The sequence below is a fragment of the Nerophis lumbriciformis genome, linkage group LG07 (genome assembly GCF_033978685.3).
Source record: "Nerophis lumbriciformis linkage group LG07, RoL_Nlum_v2.1, whole genome shotgun sequence".
NCBI lineage: Eukaryota > Metazoa > Chordata > Actinopteri > Syngnathiformes > Syngnathidae > Nerophis > Nerophis lumbriciformis.
Window position 1 is genome coordinate 46,056,474 of NC_084554.2, and position 11,027 is coordinate 46,067,500.

The 11,027-nt window shown below is 39.7% G+C and overlaps 1 protein-coding gene across 1 annotated transcript in view; it reads left to right on the forward strand.

Moving 5' to 3' along the window:
* Positions 1 to 7,349: 7,349 nt before the first annotated feature.
* The window catches only part of sox17 (SRY-box transcription factor 17), a 3,880-nt gene continuing 202 nt past the window's right edge, over positions 7,350 to 11,027 (forward strand). The window contains exons 1-2 of the mRNA XM_061964716.1: positions 7,350 to 7,852; positions 10,241 to 11,027. The exon at positions 10,241 to 11,027 is cut by the window's right edge and continues 202 nt beyond it. Of these exons, the coding sequence (XP_061820700.1) occupies positions 7,495 to 7,852; positions 10,241 to 11,027 (1,145 nt within the window). The 5' untranslated portion in view covers positions 7,350 to 7,494. The remainder of the gene's footprint in view (positions 7,853 to 10,240) is intronic.

An 11,027-nucleotide genomic window follows, 5' to 3' on the forward strand; every position in this document is an offset into this window, starting at 1 on the left:
AAAGTATTCAATTAAAATTCTTAATTTCATACAAAGCGACCTTATTATTGAGCTTTTATATCAACATCTGTCACGTCTTTTTATCTAAATGGCGGGAAAAAAAATCTTCAAACTTTACAAAAGCCCAGGGGCCCGCTGTGCTCGGGGCCCCGATACAACGTCCCCACTGATGACAGGGGATGAAACGGAGCGAAAAAGGTGATGGAGTTGGTGTTCGAGCGTAGAAGAGAAAGGAGCATTAAGCGCTCGTTAGCCGCATTGTTTGGCCTCTGGCTGCTCCGGGGCCGGGGGCCGGGGGCCGGCGTGCGAGCATATATACGCCTTCCGCCCACGCCGTGTCAGCGAACATTGTGCAATTCCCCAGAAAGCCACCCGCGGACATTAGCGCGGCGAGAGAGGCGACCGGCGGCCCGCCCGGCGTGGCGGAGGCTCGCTCACTCGCCAGGCGGACAGTTTGTGCTGCCTGGGCCAAGGACAGGAAGTGCTCGCAGAGGGACAGGAAGTGCTCACCGCTGCAGTAGCCGAGGCTGGAACTGAGATAATGCCATTGTGTAAGCAAGCCCGCTGACCTCTCCCTGAGCGCTCGCTCCGCGGGCTGGCGTCGGGAGCCGCCGCCCCCACCCAGCTCCAGACTCCCCAGGCACGGGGCGGAGGAAAAGGGGATGGAGGGGGGGAGGGGTGGGCGTGTCCCCTCCCTTCGTCCCTCTGAGTTGACTCCCAGCCTCACCTCATGGAGGAAGTGTGGCGAGCACGCCAGACTTTATGACTTCTCCCATCAAACGGCCCACGCTCGTGCCCACGCCCAAACATTCCCGGAGACGCGCACGGTTCCCCTCGGCGCGGCGGCGGCGGGAGCGCGCTATCAGGTCATCGGCGGTAAAATGGACGATGACAGCATTACGGCCCACACGGGGGCTTGGCTGGAGCCCCCGACGGCGTCTGCACATGCCAGGCCACGGCGAGGTCGCCTAAGCATCTCTCGTATTTCTGTCAGGAACGCCGCTGACCACCGCTGGACCACAACTGACGGGTGGAGGTCTGCCGGCACCGATAAGAACCTCTGCAGCCCCGCCAGCGACGGGTCGCCGGCCGGGCTTCGGCTAGGTTGCTTTAACCTTTGACCCCCTCGCCCAAATACGAGGACACGAGCGGTCAAGTGCATCGTTGTACGGATAAGATGATGTCCAATGACACTAATGACAAATGTAGTAAAGTTACCTTGTAATCCAGAAGATGCACGGTGGGATGCATGGTGGTGGTCTTCTACTGTAACATTGTTCATTATTACGCTGTTTGCACACTTTGAGTTAGACTGCATCAAACTAACGGAGAGTGCCTCGTTTGGCGCTGTTAATTGGTTCCAGAACCGACTGCGATATATGAATTTCCATGAAGTAAGAATTCTTATTTATAAATCTAATATTTTCATAGTAGGAGAATAAGAAAAACAGTTTATGACCTTCTAAATATGTTTTTTTTATACATTTTTAGAGTCCTGTAAACATGAAATAGCCATATAGTCACCTTTACGATAGTTGAATCCAAGTAGTGGACATGATAATAGAACATATGACATACTGTAATACATATAAGACATAAATAAGACAAACTGTAAAGTAATACAGACTCTCACATAGTTCTTTAAGAAAACCAGTAACCTGTAAAAATACTGCACTTTTTTTAGAGCATCTATTAGATTTATTTAATTTTTACTTAATTAATGAATATAATAAAAATAAAAATAAATAAAAAAAATTCAAAAAAATTTAATAAATAAAACATTAGTAAATATTTAATTAATAAAAATATATGTTTTTATATATAAGTGCTGTCAATTTTTTACATTTTTACATCAGATTAATCACACTTTTGAATTTGGATTAATTGTGATTAATCGCAGTAAAATAATTATTTACAAAATTTGAATTAACCTAAAAAAAAAAAACACCCTGAAATTTTGACATAAATGCAAACGTATCATACGTATTTTTTTAAATATTTGTTTAAGTTTTTGACATATACTGGACCGTCTCAAAAAATTAGAATATTGTGATAAAGTTCTTTATTTTCTGTAATGCAATTAAAAAAACTAAAATGTCATACATTCTGGATTCATTACACATCAACTGAAATATTGCAAGCCTTTTATTATTTTAATATTGCTGATTATGGCATACAGCTTAAGAAAACTCAAAAATCGTATCTCAAAAAATTTGAATATTTCCTCAGACCAAGTAAAAAAAAAAGATTTATAACAGCAAAACAAAATCTTCCATCTGTTGAAAAGCTCTATGGAGATGATGATTTTATTTTCCAGCATGATCTGGCACCTGCCCACAGTGCCAAAACCACCAGTAACTGGTGTACTGACCATGGCATTACTGTCCTCGATTGGCCTGCCAACTCCCCTGACCTGAACCCCATAGAGAATTTGTGGGGTATTGTGAAGAAGAAGCTGAAAGACACCAGACCCAATAATGCAAATGAGCTAAAGGCCGCTATTGAAGCATCCTGGGCATCCATAACACCTCAGCAATGCCACAGGCTGATTGCATCCATGCCACGCCGCATTGATGCAGTAATCCGTGCAAAAGGATTCCCAACCAAGTACTGAGTGCATTAATTGACATTTTCAAATGTTTGATTTTGTTTTGCTGTTATAAATCTTTTTTTTTAACTTGGTCTGAGGAAATATTCTAATTTTTTGAGATATGATTTTTGAGTTTTCTTAAGCTGTATGCCATAATCAGTAATATTAAAATAATAAAAGGCTTGCAATATTTCAGTTGATGTGTAATGAATCCAGAATGTATGACATTTTTGTTTTTTTAATTGCATTACAGAAAATAAAGGACTTTATCACAATATTTTAATTTTCTGAGACAGTCCTGTACAGTCTAGAAATACATGTCAAATGTTTTTTTTCCATATTTTTTTAAGTTTTACTTGAATGTACATAGTTAATTTGCTTAAACCTGGTAAATTGATTATCTAAAGTTATGTCGGGGTTTATTGTGGAGCAACATTTTGTATGCGTATTTATTGACTTGATCACTGACCTAACAACCCACGCCATCTTTCAGGGAACCATGTACGTTTAATGTTCAAAATAAATTAATATAGAAAATAATTTCAAAAAATCTAAATAAATTGCGTGATTAATCTGCAACGGTACATGATTAATGCGATCAGTTTTTGTGATTAATCACATGAGTTAATTCGTTATTTTTGACAGCCCTAATTTTTATGCTTGAAAATTTAGGCAAAAATACATTAAATATTTTTGACTAATAGCAGGCTGTAGTCAAGCGCAAAACTGCAAGGATAATGATATTTTGATGAATACATTTTTTAAAACAAAAACATGACTGAATAAAGCCACACAATTTGTAGCGCAAAAATAACGAGCGATTAGTGAATATAAACAAATGTTTTGGTTTGCTTCTTCAGCCACATAGGAGGAGAGGCAAAATATTAGTGACACATTATGAGTACAAACCAATTTTTTTTTAATACACAGAGATGGTCAATCGGCTTACAAAAAGATATGAATAGATTGAAATTTGCAGATACTTCCTATGAAAGTGCATATTGTAAAATTGTACACCAAGTACATATTTCTTATGCATCCTTTCATCTAGTTATGATAAAATGAAAAAATCATCGGGGGCCAATTTGATAAATTTTCATTCAAAATGCTAAACCCAATTCAATTCAATCAGAATATGCTAAACTATTTGAAAAAAGAAAAAAAATTATCTTAGCATTTGAGCAGATAGTTGTTGGTGTTATATATGTATCTAATGGAATAAATTATTCATTTAATTTTCATAACATTTTGAGGGCCAATAAAAAACTAACTGCGGGCCAAAAATAGCTACCAGGCTGAACTTTTTAGCTTGATTTTTATTGGCCCGCAGCACTTTTTAGAGACAAAACAAACACATTCCAGATTAAAACCAAAAACTATGAACAAATGTAACTGGCCCAATTGCCACTAAAAATGGGACCTGAAAACCAAAATGGCCTGCGACTTGTGCGTCTTGTTGGTCTTTGATGACTTCCGTGCATCCATGTGTACTAATTCCTTTTGAGATACGTCACATTTTCAAGTGTGCTAATGCCCTCAAAAGTATTTTAGTTACAGGTATATAACAATAACATTAGTAAAGACTAGCAATAATAAGAAATGTAGTATATCAAGAGGGTTATATTAGCTGATGCAAGCTTATAATAGAGAACAATTTGTATGTGAGGTAATTCAAAGTGCTTTAAAGAGGCATATATTACAAGATAGTGATAGTGTTTCTTCACCTGGCCCCTCTGTACTCAGCCATGATTGATGATGGAGGATGTGGGTAATCGGAGTATTGTTTTTTTACCTTGTGTTGTATTTATTTTATGTATGACAAGCGCCCATCAAAGAAGCAGAAAATGTCCAGGTTATAGTATTTTTTTCAAACTACAACGTCAATATTTTTTTTTTTTTTTCATTGTGATTACTTATGGAGTATATTGTGAATAAATTGAGAACAGGAAGTGAACAAAAGTTTTAGCAACTGTTATGTAAAAGAAAAGGGGTAGGATTAAATAAGCTCTGCTTCTTCCTACTCCTTTTCGAACATGTTGAAAAGAGAAACTGGAGATTGTGATGTATCATGTTGTATGCTTGCATGTTCGAAATAAACTCAAACTCAACTCAACTCAACTAACATTTACAATAATGTGTACCATTTTCTAATCATTTGTGAGCTATGCAATGATTTTGTGTTGATGTTCCAAAAAAGGCAACAATATTTACAATAATGTGCACCATTTTCTAATCATTTTTGAGCTACGCAATGATTTTGTGTTGACGTTCCAAAAAAGGCAACAGTATTTACAACAAGAAGAATCAATTCCTGAAGGAATTGCGTGTGAATGCTACAATGAAGTTGAACTGAAATGCTGACAGAATGTAGTATGAATGTAAGAATAGTTTGAATGTTAGAATGGTTTGAATAGGTTGAAAAATGTGGGAATTGTGCAACTTGGAAAAATGTCCCATTCATTTCAATGGGAACTTCCTAGAAATTTGGGAATTTTGGGAAAAGCGGACTTTTTTGAAAATGATTAGGAGCATGAATGTCCTAAATGAGCTGAATTGGTTGGTGTTATAATTGTTTAAATTGGGCAAAAAATGTTGAAGTAGTAAATGGTATTAAGGAATTTCGGGAAAATCTGGAATTTTTTGGAACTTAGAAAAAGTGTAGTTTGAATTTCCAGAATGGTGGAATGTGTTAAAGGTGGAATGGTTTTAATGGGTTAAAGAATGTGGGAATTGTGGAAGTTTGAAAAATGGGCAATTCATTTTGAATGGGGAAAATGCAAAAAAAAAAAAAGAAATTAGGAATTATGGGATATCCGGGATTTGTTTTTAGAATTGTTAAAGTAGAGCACACAATTCCTGAACAGGCTGAATATTTTGAAGGTGGAACGGTTTGAATCAGATGAAAAATGTGGGCGTTGTGGAACTTTGAAGAATGTCCCATTGATTTCAATGGGAATTTCTGAAAAAATTGTGAATTTCGGGAAAAGCGGGAATTTTTTTTAAATGGTGAAAAACTTGAATGGTCTGAATGAGTTGAAATGGTTGGTGTTGACATTTTTCAAATTGGTTGAGAAATGCTGTAGTAGTCACATGTTGAATTGAGAAATGGTATTATGGAATTCCTGGAATTTTGGGAAAACCGGGAATTTTTTCACTTCAAAAAACAACTTATTTTTTGTCCTAATTAAGAGGAATGTTTTGATGGTAGAACGGTTGAAATGGGTTGAAAAATGTGGAAGGAGTAGTCGCCAGAAAAAAGGGTGGAAATAGGGCTTTGGAAAACCAGGAATTCTGGAAAATCCTGGAATTTTTTGGAACTTGGAAAAAGAGTAGTTTAAATTTCCAGGATGGTGAAGTGTGTTGAAGGTGGATAGGGTTGAATAGGTTGAAAAATGTGGAAATGGTGGAAGTTTGAAAAATGGGCAATTCATTTTGAATGGGAAAATGCAAAAAAAAAAAAAAAAAAAAAAAAAAAAAAAAAGGAATTATGGGAAATCCGGGATTTGTTTTTAGAATTGTTAAAGTAGAGCACACAATTCCTGAACAGGCTGAATATTTTGAAGTTGGAACGATTTGAATCAGATGAAAAATGTGGGCGTTGTGGAACTTTGAAGAATGTCACATTGATTTCAATGGGAATTTCTGAAAAAATTGTGAATTTCGGGAAAAGCGGGAATTTTTTTTAAATGGTGAAAAACTTGAATGGTCTGAATGAGTTGAAATGGTTGGTGTTGACATTTTTCAAATTGGTTGAGAAATGCTGTAGTAGTCACATGTTGAATTGAGAAATGGTATTACGGAATTCCTGGAATTTTGGGAAAACCGGGAATTTTTCCACTTCAAAAAACAACTTATTTATAGCGGTATAGCTCGGTTGGTAGAGCAGCCGTGCCAGCAACTTGAGAGTTGCAGGTTCGATCCCCGCTTCCGCCATCCTAGTCACTGCCGTTGTGTCCTTGGGCAAGACACTTTACCCACCTGCTCCCAGTGCCACCCACACTGGTTTAAATGTAATTTAGATATTGGGCTTCACAATGTAAAGCGCTTTGAGTCACTTGAGAAAAAGCGCTATATAAAATGTAATTCACTTCACTTCAATTCACTTCATTTTTTGTCCTAATTAAGAGGAATGTTTTGATGGTAGAACGGTTGAAATGGGTTGAAAAATGTGGAAGGAGTAGTCGCCAGAAAAAAAGGTGAAAATAGGGCTTTGGAAAACCAGGAATTCTGGAAAATCCTGGAATTTTTTGGAACTTGGAAAAAGAGTAGTTTAAATTTCCAGGATGGTGAAGTGTGTTGAAGGTGGATAGGGTTGAATAGGTTGAAAAATGTGGAAATGGTGGAAGTTTGAAAAATGGCCAATTTATTTTGAATGGGAAAAATGTCCCGGAAAACCTGGAATTCTGGGGATTTTTGGAATTTGTCAAGGGAAAGCCCGCGATTCCCGAATAGGCTGAACAGTTTGAAGTTGGAACGGTTTGAATCGAGTGAAGAAGAAGAAAAATTTGAATAATAAATAGATGAATTTTAGTGTAGAAAACCTTTAAGCATTCACACAATAAAGTGCACCATTTTCTTATCATGTTTGAGCTGTGCAATGATTTTGTGTTGAGATTCCAAATAAGGCAATAAGGGCGGGGCGTGTGCAACTTTCAGACACCTTTGGAAGTTTAGACCACGCCCCCCGCGCTCTGATTGGCTGCTCCCGCGCTTATAGCGCTTAAAACTGCGAGTGAGTGAGAACCTTTCGACCTGTCTTCTCACCGGAGGTGACCCAAATGGACGGGAATATTCTTTTAAAAGTACATACAACAACTTTGTCGACTTATTTAATTCTTTTAAAATAATAATAATAATTTTTAAAAAAAAGAATCCTACCGTGAAAGTCTCCGAAGCTCCCAGAGATGAGCAGTCCCGATGCGGGCTACGCCAGCGACGATCAGAACCAGGCAAGGTGCGCGATGTCAGTCATGATGCCTGGGATGGGACACTGCCAGTGGGCAGACCCCCTCGGGGCCCTCGGGGAGTCCAAAGTCAAGAGCGAGCCGTGCGTCGCCGCCGCTGCCAACAGCACCAGCACCACCACCAGCACCGGCTCCTGCGGGGCTGCTGCGGCCGGCGGAGGGAACCAGAGTCGCGGCAAGAGCGAGCCGAGGATCCGCCGGCCCATGAACGCCTTCATGGTGTGGGCCAAGGACGAGCGCAAGAGGCTGGCCCAGCAGAACCCAGACCTGCACAACGCAGAACTCAGCAAAATGTTGGGTAAGTTATTCAAAACACTTTTAGTCATCATTCATATACTTTGTTGCACCATTTTTTTTTAAGCCTGACGTCATTCATATTTCACCGCACTGCTCCGGTTAGCTTTCGTTTATTGTCACAATTATTGACTTCAATGCATATTTAATGCTGGAAATATGGCAATTATATACTCAAACATAATGGTCTTATAGAGTGAGTTCGCCATTTCAAAATAAAGGTTATCTAAAAATCACATGTGCTCTAATAAAATCATATTTTTGCATCCAAAATTGGTTGTTATCCGTTATACAGTGCTCAACACCGGGGTGTTTTTTCCTGAATATACGTTAGGTCAGGAAAAAACACAAGAGGCTATATCATCCCTACAAGCCTGTTTTGCAGGTTTCCTTGCTCGTCAGGGGATTTTATAATATATATATATATATATATATATTATATAAAATCCCCTGACAAGCAGGGAAACCTGCGAAACAGGCTTGTAGGGATGATATAGCCTCTTGTGTTTTTTTCCTGACCTAACGTATATTCAGGAAAAACACAAGAGGCTATATCATCCCTACAAGCCTGTTTTACAGGTTTCCTAGCTCGTCAGGGGATTTTATAATATATATATAATATATAAAATCCCCTGACAAGCAGGGAAACCTGCGAAATAGGCTTGTAGGGATGATATAGCCACTTGTATTTTTTCCTGACCTAACGTATATTCAGGAAAAAACACAAGAGGCTATATCATCCCTACAAGCCTGTTTTGCAGGTTTCCTTGCTCGCCAGGGGATTTTATAATATATATATATATATATATATTATATAAAATTCCCCGACAAGCAGGGAAACCTGTGAAACAGGCTTGTAAGGATGATATAGCCTCTTGTGTTTTTTCCTGACCTAACATATATTCAGGAAAAAACACAAGAGGCTATATCATCCCTACAAGCTTGTTTTGCAGGTTTCCTTGCTCGTCAGGGGATTTCATAATATATATACATATATATATATATATTATACAAAACCCCCTGACAAGTAAGAAAACCTGCGAAACAGGCTTGTAGGGATGATATAGCCTCTTGTGTTTTTTCCTGACCTAACATATATTTGGGAAAAACACAAGAGTCTATATCATCCCTACAAGCCTGTTTTGCAGGTTTCCTAGCTCGTCAGGGGATTTTATAATATATATATATATATTATATAAAATCCCCTGACAAGCAGGGAAACCTGCGAAACAGGCTTGTAGGGATATAGCCTCGAGTTTTTTCCTGACCTAACATATATATATATATATATATATATATATATATATATATATATATATATATATATATATATATATATATATATATATATATATATATATATATATATATATCAGGGGTGTCAAACTCATTTTAGATCGGGGGCCACATGGAGAAAAATCTACTCCCAAGTGAGACTGGTAAAATCACGGCACGATAACTTAAAAACTTCAGATTGAGCACATTCTGAAAATGTACAAATCATAATGTTGTTGAGTTTTTTTTTACACTTACATGTTGCGGTTAATAGTATTCTATCTTTAATTGTCGTTATTTGTACTTCCTGAGTAAATTATGTGATAATGTTCATCAGTCAACTCATTGGTGTTCATTTTCAATCTATCAAGATAAAAAAAATTATATCAAAATCAAATTACAGGATGTTATTTGTGTAGTTTGATGATTTTCCTCGACTGGTGCACTAACACCATGTGGTCTATTTTGTACATATGTAGCATCATCGACAAAGATACAAATAATTGTTATTACGACATCTAGTGGACACATTTAGAACAGCGGTTTCTTTCATTCAAAAATGTCAGGTTAATTTTTACACTTAGCAAACTCATCCCGCGGGCCTCTACGTTTGACACCCCTGGTTTATTGTCACAATTATTGACCTCAATACGTATTTAATGCTGGAAATATGGCAATTATATACTCAAACATAATGGTCTTATTGAGTGCGTTCGTCATTTCAAATAAATGTTATTCAAAAATCACATGTGCTCTAATAAAATCATATTTTTGCATCTAAATTGTATGTATTGGTTGTGGGGTTTTTTTTTTTAATAAATGTTTTCATTAAATTTGACAGGTATTACAATATACAATAGAACAGTAGTCAGATAGTAAATATACACCCAGAATAAATATAAATAAAAAAACAAAAATTGGTTGTGGTTTTAATTTATTCACAATGATATATTTCTCTTTACAACCTGTTTAATATAATAGTTTTTCTACTTGCACAACAATAAATAGTCCAAGTGAGGTATTAATAAATGTGGGTAGAGAGATAGTTTTATATTATTATATGTATTAATAATGGCCCCAGGCTACGTTTATCATCTGACTGTCTTTGGACCCGCAGGCAAGTCGTGGAAGTCCCTCCCCGTGGTGGACAAGCAGCCCTTCGTGGAGGAGGCGGAGCGCCTGCGCGTGCAGCACATGCAGGACCACCCCAACTACAAGTATCGGCCCCGCAGGCGCAAGCAGGTGAAGCGGATCAAGCGGCTGGACTCCGGCTTCCTGCTCCACGGGGGGTCCGAGCACCAAGCCCCCTCGGTGCCCGGGGACGCCCTGGGGCTGGGCTACCACGAGCACGGCTTCCAGCTGCCGCAGCAGCCCCTGGGCCACTACCACCGCCCGGACGCCCAGGGCCTGGCGGGCGGCTACGAGAGCTACAGCCTCCCCACGCCGGACACCTCGCCGCTGGACGCCGTGGAGTCCGACTCCATGTTCTTCCCCGCCCAGGAGGACTGCCACATGATGTACGCCGCCTACCACTCGCAGGTTGCCGAGTACCAGCACCAGGAGCCCCTCGCCGCCCACCACGCCAGCACCCTCCTCCAGCGCCACCCCGCCTCCGCTCCGGAGCAGCCCCCGTCCTACATGGGGTGCCCCACCCCCCTGCAGGCCATGTACTACAGCCAGGCAAAGCGCCACCCGGGAGCGGGTCAGCTCTCCCCGCCGCCCGACTGCCACCCTCACGACAACGTGGAGCACATGCAACACTCGGAGCTGCTGGCCGAGGTGGACCGCAGCGAGTTTGAGCAGTATTTAAGCTCCGCCTCCTCCTCCGGCCGGGCCGACTTGGCGGCCTTGGCGTACGGGCCCCACGAGGGCGGCGGGCAGGGACCCGAGAGCCTGACGTCGTC